At 52.7% G+C, this 17,465-nt stretch overlaps 1 protein-coding gene across 1 annotated transcript in view; it reads left to right on the forward strand.

Annotated features, from left to right (window-relative positions):
- The window catches only part of cpn1 (carboxypeptidase N, polypeptide 1), a 59,622-nt gene that overhangs the window by 16,839 nt on the left and 25,318 nt on the right, over nt 1-17,465 (forward strand). The window contains 2 exon segments of the mRNA XM_073026948.1: nt 8,049-8,195; nt 17,070-17,252. Coding sequence (XP_072883049.1) covers nt 8,049-8,195; nt 17,070-17,252 — 330 coding nt within the window.

The raw sequence follows: 17,465 nt of genomic DNA on the forward strand, positions 1-17,465 counted from the left end.
TTAGATACAGAGTGAAGCTCCCTCTACACTGTCCCATGACACACTCCCAGGACAGGGACAGCACGGGTTAAATACAGAGTGAAGCTTCCTCTACACTGTTCCATCACACACTCCCAGGACAGGGACAGCACAGGTTAGATACAGATTGAAGCTCCCTCTACACTGTCCCATCACACACACCCAGGACAGGGACAGCACGGGTTAGATACAGAGTGAAGCTCCCTCTACACTGTCCCATGACACACTCCCAGGACAGGGACAGCACGGGTTAAATACAGAGTGAAGCTTCCTCTACACTGTTCCATCACACACTCCCAGGACAGGGACAGCACAGGTTAGATACAGATTGAAGCTCCCTCTACACTGTCCCATCACACACACCCAGGACAGGGACAGCACGGGTTAGATACAGAGTGAAGCTCCCTCTACACTGTCCCATCACACACTCCCAGGGGAGGGACAGCACGGGTTAGATACAGAGTGAAGCTCCCTCTACACTGTCCCATCACACACTCCCAGGGGAGGGACAGCACGGGTTAGATACAGAGTGAAACTCCCTCTACACTGTCCCATCATACGCTCCCAGGACAGGGACAGTACGGGTTAGATACAGAGTGAAACTCCCTGTATACTGTCCCATCACACGCTCCCAGGACAGGGACAGCACGGGTTAGATACAGAGTGAATCTCCCTCTACACTATCCCATCACACGCTCACAGGGCAGGGACAGCACGGGTTAGATACAGAGTGAATCTCCCTCTACACTGTCCCATCACACGCTCCCAGGACAGGGACAGTACGGGTTAGATACAGAGTGAAGCTCCTTCTACACTGTCCCATCATACACTCCCGGGACAGGGACAGTACGGGTTAGATACAGAGTGAATCTCCCTCTACACTGTCCCATCACACACTCCCAGGACAGGGACAGCACGGGTTAGATACAGAGTGAAGCTCCCTCTACACTGTCCCATCACACACTCCCAGGACAGGGACAGCACGGGTTAGATACAGAGTGAAGCTCCCTCTACACTGTCCCATCACACACTCCCAGGACAGGGACAGCACGGGTTAGTTACAGAGTGAAGCTCCCTGTACACTGTCCCATCACACACACCCAGGACAGGGACAGCACGGGTTAGATACAGAGTGAAGCTCCCTCTACACTGTCCCATCACACACTCCCAGGACAGAGACAGCACGGGTTAGATACAGAGTGAAGCTCCCTCTACATTGTCCCAGGACAGGGACAGCACGGGTTAGATACAGAGTGAAGCTCCCTCTCTACTGTCCCATCACACACTCCCAGGACAGGAACAGCACGGGTTAGATACAGAGTGAAGCTCCCTCTACACTGTCCCATCACACACACCCAGGACAGGGACAGCACGAGTTAGATACAGAGTGAAGTTCCCTCTACACTGTCCCAAAGCACACTCCCAGAACAGGGACAGCATGGGTTAGATACAGAGTGACGCTCCCTCTACACTGTCCCATCACACACTCCCAGGACAGGGACAGCACGGGTTAGATACAGAGTGAAGCTCCCTCTACACTGTCCCATCACACACTCCCAGGACAGGGTCAGCACGGGTTAGATACAGAGTGAAGCTCCCTGTGCACTGTCCCATCACACACACCCAGGACAGGGACAGCACGGGTTAGATACAGAGTGAAGCTCCCTCTACACTGTCCCATCACACACTCCCAGGACAGGGACAGCACGGGTTAAATACAGAGTGAAGCTCCCTCTACACTGTTCAATCACACACTCCCAGGACAGGGACAACACAGGTTAGATATAGATTGAAGCTCCCTCTACACTGTCCCATCACACACACCCAGGACAGGGACAGCACGGGCTAGATACAGATTGAAGCTCCCTCTACACTGTCCCATCACACACTCCCAGGACAGGGACAGCACGGGTTAGATACAGAGTGAAGCTCCCTCTACACTGTCCCATCACACACTCCCAGGGCAGGGACAGCACGGGTTAGATACAGAGTGAAGCTCCCTCTACACTGTCCCATCACACACTCCCAGGACAGGGACAGCACGGGTTAGATACAGAGTGAAGCTCCCACCCACTGTCCCATCACACACACCCAGGACAGGGACAGCACGGGTTAGATACAGTGTGAAGCTCCCTCTACACCGTCCCATCACACACTCCCAGGACAGGGACAGCACGGGTTAGATACAGAGTGAAGCTCCCTCTACACCGTCCCATCACACACTCCCAGGACAGGGACAGCACGGGTTAGATACAGAGTGAAGCTCCCTCTACACTGTCCCATCACACACTCCCAGGACAGTGACAGCACGGGTTAAATACAGAGTGAAGCTCCCTCTACACTGTCCCATCACACACTCCCAGGACAGGGACAGCACGGGTTAGATACAGAGTGAAGCTCCCTCTACACTGTTCCATCACACACTCCCAGCACAGGGACAGCACAGGTTAGATACAGATTGAAGCTCCCTCTACACTGTCCCATCACACACACCCAGGACAGGGACAGCACGGGTTAGATATAGATTGAAGCTCCCTCTACACTGTCCCATCACACACACCCAGGACAGGGACAGCACGGGTTAGATACAGATTGAAGCTCCCTCTACACTGTCCCATCACACACTCCCAGGACAGGGACAGCACGGGTTAGATACAGAGTGAAGCTCCCTCTACACTGTCCCATCACACACTCCCAGGACAGGGACAGCATGGGTTAGATACAGAGTGAAGCTCCCTCTACACTGTCCCATCACACACTCCCAGGATAGGGACAGCACGGGTTAGATACAGAGTGAAGCTCCCTCTACACTGTCCCATCACACACTCCGAGGACAGGGACAGCACGGGTTAGATACAGAGAACAGACCCTTCAGCCCGCAATGCTGGAAATCCACATCACACTCACAAAATATTAGAGAAAATCAACAGGTGAGGCAGTATCTGTGGAAAGGCATACAGTCAATGTTTCAGGCTGAGACCTTTCATCAAGCAGTGACCCCCCACACTTCATCGAAAACCATTCATTCACCGCTCTCAGATTACGATCTTCTCACCCCGTGTTGGTTTTAACCCAAATAACCAGGAATGAAGGCCTGGCCCAGCCCATGGCTCCATGCCTCATCTCCTTAGCAATCTTTAAATTCAGAGCATAAAATGGTAGGTTTGACTTCCAGTCGGATCTCATCAAAGCTGTGACTTCAGTTTGTGGTCAGAATGATATGGTATCCGTGTGGCTTTGTTTTTGTGTTTTCAGGAAATGGTCAGGGTTGGTGATTGTTCAAAGCTGTAAATAGTTGTTTGTTGAGCTGCAGTGGGTGCCGTGATCCGATGCTGAAGATCAGATGGTAGGGGAGAAAGTAACCGCTGGCAGGCGGAGGGAGGAAAAGGGACGCAGACCTGGAGAACGGAGGAGGAAATGGGGATGGAGGGAAGTAAAGGGGTCCAAGCTCCCGAGGGAAGGAGGGAGAGATGAAGATGACTGCTGGACTCGGAGGGAGAATGGAAGGGTGGAGCGAGGTAGGGAGGCAGACTTGCAGGTAGAGAGCAATCAAGAGCCAGGCGTGAGGAGAGAGAGGGAGGGAGGGACAAAGTCCAAAGGGAGGCAGATGGGATGGGAAGAGTGCAGGGTGGGAAGAAAAGCATGTAAAACGTGCATTTGTGCAGCACCTTTCAAGACCTCATGGCTTTTTGGCCAGTGAAGCAAATCTTTCCAGAGTGGTTTGATGTGGGGGAATGCAGCACCCAGCAAGCTCCTGCAAACATGGTGCGATTTGGAGCAGGTCACCTGTGGTGACTGAGAGAGAAGTGTTGGCCTTGCGACTGTACCTCCAAATGGACAAAAATGGCAGACGAGGCCTTGGTCCAAAACTTCCTCCCGTGAATTTGCACTCCCTCAGTACTTCCTGGAGGGTCAGCCTTGAACATGGTGCTGTGCAGTGGGGCATAACAACACAGGTGGAGGCCATTTGAGCCGTCAGATTCCTGCTGTCTCTCCTGGGGGGGAGCAATCTCACCAAATCACTTCCTTCTCCTTTTATCCCTGAATCCCTCCCAGTTTTTCTGTGTCTCGTGCTCATCAATTCCTGCCTTTGATTCATTTTGTGACTTTACCTACACGGGAGGGCAGTTCACAGTATCTGATTAACCCCAGCCAGGGCATGGGACGAAGCCAGAGCCCACGGGGACAACTGCTTCTTAATCAGTCGTGAGGATTTCAACACCACTAACAAAACCCCCCTGGCCTTCCCTGCACTCTCTGGATGGAACTGAAGCCCGTCACCCCTGAATCTCCTCCTCTCCGTCTCTGAGACCTTGTTACTGTGAAGTGTGGAAACCAGAATTGGGTGCAGTGATTCTATCTGCCTCCTCTGGTAGAAGATTTTGCAGAATGATTGACTCCTTTTGTAAAGCCCAGACCCTGTTTGCCCCGGCACACCCATTCTTCCCCTGCCCTCCCACTAAGTTGTCCTTCCTTGACCTGGAATGTTTAAGACAGTGGTAGATAAGATCCTTTATAGTTCAGGGTTGAAACGTTGCAGGGGCAGACGTGACTCTAGAGTTGAGGTTACATATAGAGAGAGCATGGAAACATCAGAACAGTGAGTCTCAGCCATTCAACAAGGCCCCATTTAACCAAGACTCAAGTTTATTTGTCACGTATACAACATAGCATACAGTGAAATGTGTCACGAGTGAATCTGCTGATGCTGGAAATAAATAAAAACACAAAATGCTGGCAGAACTCAGCAGGCCAGACAGCATCTATGGGAGGAGGTAGTGACGACGTTTCGGGCCGAAACCCTTCATCAGGAGTGAAGTAACATGGGATGGTCGAGGGGGGATAAGAAGTGGGGGGAGGGATGAAGTAGAGCGCTGGGAAGTGATAGGCTGGAGGGAAATGGGCTAGGGGGAAGGTGGAGAATTATGGGAAATAAAAGAGAAAGAAAGGTAGGGCTGGGGGGAGATTATAGTGAGGGGGGAAAAAGAGAGAGAAAGAGAACCAGACTAAAATTATAGATAGGGATGGGGTAAGGGGGGGGGCAGGGGTATCAACGGAGGTCTGTGAGTTGGATGTTCATGCTGGCAGGTAGGAGGCTACCTAGGCGGGAGATAAGGTATTGCTCCATCGACCTGCGTGTGGCCTCATCTTGACGGTAGAGGAGGCCAAGGACAGACATATCAGAGCGGGAGTGGCCATGGACAGACATATCGGAGTAGGAGACCTGCCGCAGACTGGGAGACCGTTTCGCCGAACACCGGCGCTCAGTCCTCCAGCAGTGGCAGGATCTCCCTGTGGCCACACACTTCAATTCCACAGACCACTCCCACTCCGACATGTCTGTCCATGGCCTCCTCTACCGTCAAGATGAGGCCACACGCAGGTCGATGGAGCAATACCTTATCTACCGCCTAGGTAGCCTCCTTCCTGCCGGCATGAACATTCAACTCACAGACCTCCGTTGATACCCCTGCCCCCCCCCACCCCATCTCTATCTATAATTTTAGTCTGGTTCTCTTTCTCTTTTATTTCCCATAATTCTCCACCTTCCCCCCTAGCCCATTTCCCTCCAGCCTATCACTTCCCAGCTCTCTACTTCATCCCTCCTCCCACTTCTTATCCCCCCTTGACCATCCCATGTTACTTCACTCCTGATGAAGGGTTTCGGCCCGAAACGTCGTCACTACCTCCTCCCATAGATACTGTCTGGCCTGCTGAGTTCTGCCAGCGTTTTGTGTTTTTATTTAGTGAAATGTGTCATTTGTGTTAACAACCAACACACCCAAGAGTGAGCTGGCAGCAGCCAGTGACTACAGAGCTTCCCAGAACAATACAGAACTCAACAACCAGCAAGCAACAATACAGAAATGAGCCCCATTCCTCCCTCCCTTCCTACCCACCCACACTGTTGTTCCCTTTTGCGCCGTATGGCATGTTGGGCGACATTTTTTGCTGTGTCCTTTATATTTGTTTTTTTACAAGGCTGAGTTGTTAGCTCGACGCTCAACCCATCGTGGATGGAAAGTGTGCAAGGAGTTGGCTGGGTTCGAACCTGAGACCTTCGCCTCGAAGTCCAGCACTGATGCCGGTACACCGTCAGCTGGCTACCCACCCACGTGCTGTCCTGTAATCCCAGGACAGGCCTCTGGCAGACTCAGGCCTGTAGACACTGGGCTTTGACCTCCCCAGTGGACTCGTAAAGATTCCCAAACTTAGCTCCGGCCCACGGGCCTTGAATTCCAGACACGCAATTTGTCGTTGGTCCTTGGCATCGATACCAGAATGTGCCAATCACTCCAGGACAGGCCTCAAGCTCCTGTCTCACCGATACTTGAACCCAGGGTGTCATTCGGAACTCGTTCCTCTCGCCTGCACAGATCACCGACTCCAGAACCTGTAGACTGTCTGATTTTTTAAATTTTTTTTTAATTCGCCCCACATTTCCTAAACTCCTCCAGACTCTACCACTCTCTCGTACAGAGGTTATTTACAGCTTGGCACACATCTTGGGGATGTGGGAAGAAACCGGAGAAAGCAACGTACGATCCTTTGGAGGAACTTGTTTGTTTCAGCAGTATCTGTGAGCAGAAAGGAACTGTGGACGTTTCCGGTCAAAGCCCTTTGTCGGAGCTCAGTGATTGGGTTTCCAATTCTTATTATTTGGAGATACAATGCAGAACAGTCTCCTCCAGCCCAACGAGCCACGCCATCCAGTAGCCCACCTATTTAAACCCACTAACCGGTATATCTTTGGAATGTGGGAGGAAATTGGAGCACCCAGCGGAAACTGTCATGCTGACGGGAAGGATGTACAAACGTCCCACAGACGGTGCCGGAATTGAACTCTGAACTTCGCCTTGCGCTGTAATAGTGTCGTGCTAACTGCTACGTTACCGTGGTGTCCCGCCTGAAACACTGACAATCCCAGCCCTCCCACAGATACCGCTGGACCCACAGAGTTCCTCCAGCAGGTGCTTGTAAAGCCATAGAGCACTACAGCACAGAAGCAGGCCCTTCAGCCTCTCTAGTCCATGCTTTCTTAGTTCACTTGGTCTCACCTACCTGCAGCCAGATGGTATTCTTTTATACTCCTTTCAGCCACGTGCCTATCCAAACTCCTCTTCAATGTTACAGTTGAGTCAACATCCATCACTTCTGCTTGCTTCCGGCGACTGCAGTCTCTCGTCTCCTGGGTGTCCGGAGGAAATTCACCTGGGGCACAGGAAGAGCGTGCGGACACTACAGAGACAGCACCTCAGACCAGGATCGAACCCAGATCGCCAGATCTGAGAGGCAGCGACTCTACCAGCTGCACCACTCTGCCAGTAGACTGACCGCGATTTTCGATGTAGATCTATTCATCACGCCTACTGTGAAATGTGCCCCTTGTGTTGACGCCAGCCCACCCAAGGATGTGCTGGGGGCAGCCCACAAGTGTCGCCTCACATTCCAGTGCCAACGTAGCATGCCCACAACGTTCAGCAGAACAATGCAGAACGCTACAAAACAGGACATGCCAAGCAACAGCAGTGAAACAAGACCCGTTTCTCCCTCCCGAAAGCACGTACACGGTTCTCTAAGCCCTTCTTTGGCCTGCAGCCTCTGAATAGCTGAGCAGATTCAGGGGACTTGGTGTCCCGCTCCTGATTCTCGATTGCACGGATTCAGCGAGCACTGGCCCACGAGATCTGATGCAGGTGAGCTTCCAGGCCAGCACGTAAACTAGCACTTCATAGTGCCAGCTCTATGATCAGGGTTTAATTCCCACTGCTGTCCAGAGGAAGTTTGTACGTTTTTCCCCTGTAACTGCTTGAGTTTCCTTTTGTTACTCCGGTGCCCTCCCGTAGTCTAAGGACGTATGGGTTAGGGTTGGCAAGTTGTGGGCGTGCTACGCTTGAGCTGAGAATATGGCAACACTTGCAACTCATCTCAGGCCGTCGGCTGGCAGTGCATTTCAGTGTACGTTTTGATGTATGTCCGGCAAACAAAGCTGACCTTTAAATCCTGACAAGAATTCTTCCCTCTCCCAGGGGCCAGTGATGAACTCATTCATGTCCGGACGAGCGAATGCCCGTGGGGTTGACCTCAACCGCAACTTTCCCGACCTGCACCTGGCCTTGCAGAAGTTGGAGGGCAGGAACCACCACATCCCACTTGACAGCAACTGGGAGCAGCAGGTGAGTTGGTTCACCGGGACCTTCCAGCGTGACTTTTCCCCCAAAGGGCTGCCAGGTCGCCTGGAAGCTTTGAAGGAGTCTTTGGTTTCTCAGGCTGTGATACATGCACCAGAATCCAGTTCATTAGATTAATGGTGTGTGGAACAGATCAGAGTTGGACTGGCAGTTCTGGATTGGCAGACGACACGGTAGAGTAATACTGTTATAGCTCTGGTTCACTTCCACCACTGTCTGTAAGGAGCTTGTACATTCCACGGGTTTCCTCCGGGTGCTCCAGTTTCCTCCCATATTCTAAAGAGATTAGAAAAGTTTAAGTCTGTCCCGAGCCTGCCGGTTTCCGTGGCGTGAAGCGACTGAGAGTGCGAGACTCCCCCCCCCGGATAGGATGCCAGTCTATCTCAAGGTTAACCCCAGCTGGGTGGACCGGAGCAGTGTGTGGTTAAGTGCCTTGCTCAAGGACACAACATGCTGCCTCGGCTGGTGCTCGAACTCGCGACCTTCAGATCGCTAGTCCAACACCTTAACCACTTGGCCACACACCACACTAAAGCAATTAGAGTTGGTTGGTTAATTAGTCACATGGGCAGTGTGGGCTCGTTGGGCCTGTTACTGTGCTGCATTTCAATCTCTAAAGTCATGACCAAATTTAAAATTTACATTTTAAAATAAAAATGTTTGGCCATAAAATCTTGAGGTAGCTTAACAGTGAGTTCAGAGACCTTGCGTTCCAGTGACCCAAATAGTTTGCCACTGTGCTGTGAGGGAGGGACATCTGGAGTCTGTCATTAGTGAGATTTATGGAGAAGGGTGGGGGTTAATGGCATAAGTCAGGAGGAACCATTTCCAGTGGCCTTCAAGCTGAGATGATGAAGAGGAATGTTTTAGTCCAGAAGATACTGCGGGAAACAGATTCCAAACCGATTTTAGAAATTAGATTGGATAAATACCCAGTGTTGGTAAAATGAGGGGAAAAAGCGAGGGAGAGTAGAGCTCATTTGAGTCACCTGGACCATTAATCTTCCATCAATGTTACCTCTCCCCCAAGCTCCCGTCCTCTTCCCCAAGCTCCCGTCCTCTTCCCCAAGCTCCCGTCCTCTCCCCCAAGCTCCCGTCTTCTTCCCCAAGCTCCCGTCCTCTTCCCCAAGCTCCCGTCCTCTCCCCCAAGCTCCCGTCCTCTCCCCCAAGCTCCCGTAATCTCCCCCAGGCTCCCGTCCTCTCCCCCAAGCTCCCGTAATCTCCCCCAAGCACCCGTCCTCTCCCCCAAGCACCCGTCCTCTCCCCCAAGCACCCGTCCTCTCCCCCAAGCTCCCGTAATCTCCCCCAAGCTCCCGTCCTCTCCCCCAAGCACCCGTAATCTCCCCCAAGCTCCCGTCCTCTCCCCCAAGCTCCCGTCCTCTCCCCCAAGCTCCCGTCCTCTCCCCCAGGCTCCCGTCCTCTCCCCCAAGCTCCCGTAATCTCCCCCAAGCTCCCGTAATCTCCCCCAAGCTCCCGTCCTCTCCCCCAAGCTCCCGTCCTCTCCCCCAAGCTCCCGTCCTCTCCCCCAAGCACCCGTCCTCTCCCCCAAGCACCCGTAATCTCCCCCAAGCTCCCGTCCTCTCCCCCAAGCTCCCGTCCTCTCCCCCAAGCTCCCGTCCTCTCCCCCAAGCACCCGTCCTCTCCCCCAAGCACCCGTCCTCTCCCCCAAGCTCCCGTCCTCTCCCCCAAGCACCCGTCCTCTCCCCCAAGCTCCCGTCCTCTCCCCAAGCTCCCGTAATCTCCCCCAAGCTCCCGTAATCTCCCCCAAGCTCCCGTCCTCTCCCCCAAGCTCCCGTCCTCTCCCCCCTCTCCCCCAAGCACCCGTCCTCTCCCCCAAGCTCCCGTCCTCTCCCCCAAGCTCCCGTCCTCTCCCCCAAGCACCCGTCCTCTCCCCCAAGCTCCCGTCCTCTCCCCCCTCTCCCCCAAGCACCCGTCCTCTCCCCCAAGCTCCCGTCCTCTCCCCCAAGCTCCTGTCCTCTTCCTTCTCAGATTCTCAATCCAACCTACCAATGCAACTACAAAGAAGGCAAACCAGTAGCTGTTCTTTAGTAGGAGTTTGAGGAGATTTGGATGTCACCAAAGACTAGCAAATTTCTACAGGCATCTGGTGGAGAGCAGTCTGACAGGTCGCATCACTGTTCTGGTACGAGCACACATCATCCACAATCACAAGAGGCTGCAGAGTGTTGTAGACTCGGCCATCTCCAACAAACCGCCCCACCATTTTCATGAGGTGCCTCCTTAAGAAAGCTGCATCTGTCATTAAAGGCCCTAGCTGTCTGTGACGTGCCCTCTTCTCATTACTACCATCAGGGAGGAGGTGCAGGAGTCCTGAAGAGGCACACTCCATGTTTTTAGGGACAGCTTCTTCCCCCTCCCATCGGATTTCTGAGTGGTCCATGAGTACCTACCTCATTATTTTCAAGACGTACAAACAAGCTGGATGAACTCAGCAGGTCGGGCAGCATCCGTTGAAAGGAGCAGTCAACGTTTTGGGCCGAGACCCTTCGTCAGGACTAAGAAGGGGGGGCAGGGGCCCTATAAAGAAGGTGGGGGGAGGGTGGAAAACCAATCAGAGGAAATATCAAGGGGTGGGGGAGGGGAAGTAGGGAGGGGATAGGCAGGAGAGGTGAAGAAGGAATCTAAGGGGAAAGCACTCTGGGTAGTAGAAGAAGGGAGAGACATGAGAGGTGATAGGCAGCTAGAAGAGGAGACAGAGTGAAGGTGGGATGGGGGAGGGGAGAGGGAGGGAATTACCGGAAGTTGGAGAATTCGATGTTCATACCAAGGGGCTGGAGACTACCCAGACAGTATATACGGTGTTGCTCCTCCGGCCTGAGTTTGGCCTCAACATGACAGTAGAGGAGGCCATGTATGGACATATCCGAATGGGAATGTGAAGGAGAGTTGAAGTGGGTGGCAACCAGGAGATCCTGTCTGTTGTGACGGACGGAGCGGAGGTGCTCGACGAAACGGTCCCCCAATCTGCGTCGGGTCTCGCCGATGTAGAGGAGGCCGCACCGGGAGCACCGGATGCAATAGATGACCCCGACAGACTCACAAGTGAAGTGTTGCCTCGACCATTGCTCCCTCCACTGATCGCGCCGGATTCTCCGAGCCACGCTCACCGCCATGCAGAGGTACCTGCGGACCCTGTCTCTCTGTCTGCCATCACTGCGGGCCTCGCTCTCCACCGTCTGCCGTGGACCTCTCCTACACTTCATTCTCCACCGGATTCATGCTTCCAACCGCCGTTTCTTCTCCTTCCTCACATTAAAGAAGAATCACAAGCCCGCCTGCAGCCCACGACGACCGCCTCCAGCCCGGACCCCGACCCCTCAGTCTTCGACTTCTCAGGCCTTCGGCAGGCCAAAGACCCATCCGCCTCTGACTCTGACCCCGACTGGAACCACGGCCTCCCAGACATGGGCACCAGCCCCCGGCGCGCCATGGACTCACTCGCTTCTGACTCGGACCTCAGTTCTGGCGCCCTGCAGGCCACAGGCTCTGAAACCCCCAGCTCTAGATCCAGCTCGGACTGAGATCCTGACCCTCTCCAGACCGTGACCGTTATTACTGCTGCTGGGTCCTACTGCTCGTCTTATTCCTCTACTACCCCCTATCCCCCCTGCGACTCCCAACCTTCCCTCCACCCCTCAGCCCCCCTCCATTCCTCTGATCCCTCATCCTCCCCTCAGCTCGCTCTCCCTGAATATCCCAACCCTCCGTCCCTCCTGAGACCTCCCACTCTTTACCCTCCTCTGACCCCAGCCCCAACCCTTGCCATGTCTTCACCATCCCCTCTGACCTTCCCCGCTCTGAGGCAGAGCGTTCTGAGCTCAGCAAGGGCCTCACTTTTGTCTCCCTCTGTCCACACCTCAGTGAGTTCCGTGCCCGGCATGATGCTGAACTCTTCTTCCATCGCCTACGTCTCCGAGCCTACTACTTTAACAAGGATTTCCCTCCCCCTATTGATGACCCCTCTCCCGTCTTCAACCCTCTTCCTCCTCCTGGACTCCCCCACCGGGCCTTCTACCTGCACTCGATCTTTTCATCTCCAACTGTCGCCAAGACATTAACCATCTCAACTTCACCACTCCTCTCTCCTGTTCCAACCTCACTCCCTCTGAACGCACTGCCCTCCACTCTCTCCGCACTAACCCCAACCTCACTCCCTCTGAACGCACTGTCCTCCACTCCCTCCGCACTAACCCCAACCTCACTCCCTCTGAACGCACTGTCCTCCACTCCCTCCGCACTAACCCCAACCTCATTCCCTCTGAACGCACTGCCCTCCACTCCCTCCACACTAACCCCAACCTCATTCCCTCTGAACGCACTGCCCTCCACTCCCTCCGCACTAATCCTAACCTCACCACAAACCCGCAGACAAAGGTGGTGCCTTAGTAGTCTGGTGGACGGACCTCTACCTCACTGAGGCCAAACAGCAGCTCTCTAACGCCTCCTCTTACTTACCCCTGGAACAGCACCCCACCAAAAAACATCAAACCATTGTCTCCCGTTCCATTACCACCCTTAACAACTCCGGAGAACTTCCACCCTCAGCCAAAAAACTCATAATTCCCACACCCTGCACTGCTCGGTTTTACCTCCTCCCTGAGATCCACAAGCCTGACTGTCCTGGTAGGCCTATAGTTCCAGCCTGTTTCTGCCCCACCAAACTTGTATCTGCCTACCTGGACTCCATTTTGTCACTCATGGCTCAGTCCCTCCCCACCTACATCCGGGATACATCCCATGCCCTCCACTTCTTCAATAACTTCCAGTTCCCCGGTCCTGACCACTTCATTTTCACCATGGATGTCCAATCCTTATACACTTCCATTCTCCATCAAGAAGGCCTCAAAGCCCTCCGCTACTTTCCTGACAATAGACCTCACCAGTTCCCCAACACCACCACACTCCTCTGGTTAGCGGAACTGGTACTCACACTTACTAACTTCTCTTTCGGCTCTTCCCACTTTCTTCAGACCAAGGGTGTAGCTATGGGCACTCGCATGGGCCCCAGCTATGCCTGCCTCTTCGTGGGTTATGTGGAACAGTCTATCTTCCAAATCTATACTGGTACTGCTCCCCAACTTTTCCTTCGATACATTGATGACTACATTGGTGCTGCTGCCTGCACCCATGCTGAGCTCGTCAATTTCATCGACTTTGCTTCTAAATTTTACCCAGCCCTCAAATTCACTTGGTCCATCTCGGACACTTCTCTCCCCTTTCTCGATCTCTCGGTCTCCATCTCTGGAGATAGACTGTCCACTGACATCTTCTATAAACCCACTGACTCCCATAACTACCTTGATTATACCTCTTCCCACCCTGCCAAATGTAAAAAATTCTATTCCCTATTCCCAGTTCCTCCGTCTCCGCCGCATCTGCTCCCAGGATGAGGCTTTCCGTTTCAGGACATCCCAAATGTCCTCTTCCTTTATGAATCACGGTTTCCCTTCTGCCGTCATCAATGATGCCCTCACCCGCATCGCCTCCATTTCTCACATTTCGGCCCTCACCCCATCCTCCCGTCATAACAACAGAGACCGTGTTCCCCTTGTCCTCACCTACCACTCCACCAGCATATTATTCTCCGCAACTTCCGCCACCTTCAACAGGACCCCACCACTAAGGACATCTTTCCCTCACTAACCCTCTCTGCTTTTCACAGGGATCGTTCTCTCCACGACTGCCTAGTTCACACGTCCCTCCCCACAGATCTCCCACCTGGCACTTATCCCTGCAAGCGTAAGTGCTACACCTGTCCCTACACCTCCTCCCTCACCACCATTCAGGGCCCCAAACAGTCCTTCCAGGTGAGGCAACACTTCACTTGTGAGTCTGTCGGGGTCATCTATTGCATCCGGTGCTCCCGGTGCGGCCTCCTCTACATCGGTGAGACCCGACGCAGATTGGGGGACCGCTTCGTCGAGCACCTCCACTCCGTCCGCCACAACAGACAGGATCTCCCAGTTGCCACCCACTTCAACTCTGCTCCACATTCCCATTCGGATATGTCCATACATGGCCTCCTCTACTGCCATGATGAGGCCAAACTTCGGTTGGAGGAACAACATCTCATATACCGTCTGGGTAGTCTCCAGCCCCTTGGTATTCTCCAACTTCTGGTAATTCCCTCCCTCTCCCTTCCCCATCCCACCTTCACTCTGTCTCCTCTTCCAGCTGCCTATCACCTCTCTCATGACTCTGCCTTCTTCTACTACCCACAGTGCTTTCCCCTTAGATTCCTTCTTCACCTCTCCGGCCTATCCCCTCCCTGCTTCCCCTCCCCCACCCCTTGATCTTTCCTCTGATTGGTTTTCCACCCTCCCCCCACCTTCATTATAGGGCCCCTGCCCCGTCCTTCTTTAGTCCTGACGAAGGGCCTCGGCCCGAAACGTTGACTGCTCCTTTCAACGGATGCTGCCCGACCTGCTGAGTTCATCCAGCTTGTTTGTACGTGTTGATTTGACCACAGCATCTGCAGTGTGCTTTGTGTTTACCTCATTATTTTGCTGTCCTTTAGCACCACCTATTTTCTTGTTGTAACTTGTAGTTATGTTTTATATTGCAATGCAAAACATGTTTATTCTCACTGACATGGGTTGTGAATTTTGCTGATTCGTATTCTAGCTCTCACCCAAAACATGTGGGAGCAATCTACAAGGGAAACTAACCCACCGATTTGTATATCTTTGAGGTGTGGACGGAAACTGAAGCTTGCAGGATGAACTCCTGAGGTCGCGGGGGAGCATGCAAACTCCACACAGACAGCACAGGAGACCAGGATCAAATGTGGGTCACTGGAGCTTTGAGACTGTAACTATGTCACCTATCGACTCAGAATCTGGTTTATTATCACTGATTTGTATGACGTGAAATTTGTTGTTAAGAATGAGATAGCACTCTTTTGGGTGAGAGCTAGAATTCAAATCAGCAAAATTCACGGTGCATGTCAGTGATAGTAAACACATTTGTCTTGATCTATTACTAAAAGTGCTCTCTGCTCAGCCAAGGTGGCATGCAGAGGGTGAGAAACATTGTCCAGAATTGCCAGGATTTTCCGTAGGGTCCTTTGTTCTACCACATCCTCCAGTGTGTCCAGTTTGACTCCTATAACAGAGCCCGCCGTTCTAATCAGTGTATTGAGCCCGTTGATGCCATTGCCCCAGTACATCACTACACGGAAGATTATACCTATGACATCAGAATAGTAGAACATGTGAAGGAGAGGCCTGCATACTCCATTAGTCAGGGTTTCAATGTTCTTAACTGCAGCCTCTCTCTCCCTGTAACAGCTGTCTTTAACATTAACCTCTCGAGGAAGTTCTGGAGCTGGGACATCAAACACTATTTGGCACCAAGCTACCTGTTAGATTTGGAGACTCTGTGTTTGGTTAGAGAGTCAGGCTTTGAGGGAAATCAGAAACAGGTTTAATGGCAAGACACACAAAATGCTGGAGGAACTTGGCAAGCCAGGCAGCGTCTACGGCAAAGAGTGAACCGTCGACATTTTGGGCCGGAACTCTTCACCAGTCCTGATGAAGGGTCTCAGCCTGAAATGTTGACCGTTCACTCTTTTCCATCGATGCTGCCCGGCCTGCTGAGTCCCTCCAGCACTTTGTGTGTGTTGCTTGGAGTTCCAGCGTCTGTAGATTTTCTTGTCTTAATATCACTGCCATACGTTGTGAAATTTGTTGTTTTGTGGCAGTAGTATAATAATAAAAAAACTAAAATAAGAAACAGCTTTTTTTAATTTTAAAAAGTGTAAAAAGAGCAAAAAAGGTATTTGAGACAGATAAAACGGACATCACTTGAACACTAGATATTCCAGTGGTGTGAAGGTCAAGGGGAGAGAGCAGAACTAAGGGATACTGGGGAGTTTTAAGAGCTGTAGGAAGCAGCATCCCTCCAAGGGGATCACAACCCTGTCACGGAGGCTTGCATGTCTCAAAGACCCGGGGAGCTTTGTTGGCTGGAGTCAGGTCTTCATGCTTTCCCTTTTGGTAGGGTCACCCATGCCAAACAGGTCAAAGGGTAGAGGCCAGATTAAGAGTGGTCCACCGATCCTCCAGGTTCAGGGCTTCAGCTCAAGGCTAACGGTCCTGACTGATAAAGCAAACTTGTTATGGAAACAGCAATGAAGAATCCTTCTGCATCTGGGTGTGACAGTATTCCTGAGTCTCCACCTGGGTCTTGCACGTCTGACAAGGAGTGAAAACCGAGAGGAAACTGCTAACACGATGGAGGAAGCCCTGAACACCTCTAGGGATGGAGGACCTTCATTGCTGCCCCAAACGCCAGCGGTGAAATGGCCAGTAAGAAAGCAGGAGGCAGCGCCACAGAGAAATACAGCCCAGAAACAGGCCCTTTGGCCCAACACATCCTTGCTGCTCACCCAAGTGAGTTCCCTTGCTCACAATTTGTATGTATTTTTCTAAGTTCCAATATCATCTAAATTTAGATTGTCAATGTATTTTGAAACGGTGAAAGATGTTTGCATCAATGACTAATACAGTCTGAGGGTGTGCTGGGGGCAGCCCACGAGTGCCAGCACACTTCTAGCGCCAACATGGCGTGCCCACAACTTACTAACCCTAACCCGTACGTCTTTAGAAAATGGGATGAAACTGGAGAGGAGTGGAAACCCATACAGTTCCAGGGAGGATGGTACAAACCCCTTACGGAGAGTGTCGGGAATTAAACCCAGGCTGCTGGCACTGCAAAGCATTGCACTCGCCACTGCGTTACAGTCAGAGTAACGAGGGATCCCCGAGCGTAGTGGAGCCCTGGGAGTAGGGGGTGGTCCCACCCTGGTGACCGTGTGATGTTTCTCGTCCTGGGCAGGTGGAGCGGGAGACGTACGCCATCATCCGCTGGGTGCAGAGCTATAACTTCATTCTATCCGCCAATCTGCACGGAGGAGCCGTGGTGGCGAACTACCCCTTCGACAAGGCCCAGGAACAGGCTGGGCGCGGCCCGTACAGGCCCACCATCTCCAGCACTCCCGACCATGAGCTCTTCCAGAAGGTAAGGATGTGATTCCCACTACTTGTCTGTGGGCGTTTCGAGGCTAGGTTGAGCAAGTGAGGTCTCTTTGCTGTGATAGTTGTGTGGTGGGTAGATGCAGCCCCTCTGAGTGTAGCAACAGTCCTGGGAGAGTAACACACACAAAATGCTGGATGAACTCAGCAGGTCAGGCTGCCTCTATGGAGAGCGGTAAACAGTTGGCGTTTCCCAGCT

The sequence above is a fragment of the Hemitrygon akajei genome, chromosome 23, assembly GCF_048418815.1.
Source record: "Hemitrygon akajei chromosome 23, sHemAka1.3, whole genome shotgun sequence".
Lineage (NCBI taxonomy): Eukaryota > Metazoa > Chordata > Chondrichthyes > Myliobatiformes > Dasyatidae > Hemitrygon > Hemitrygon akajei.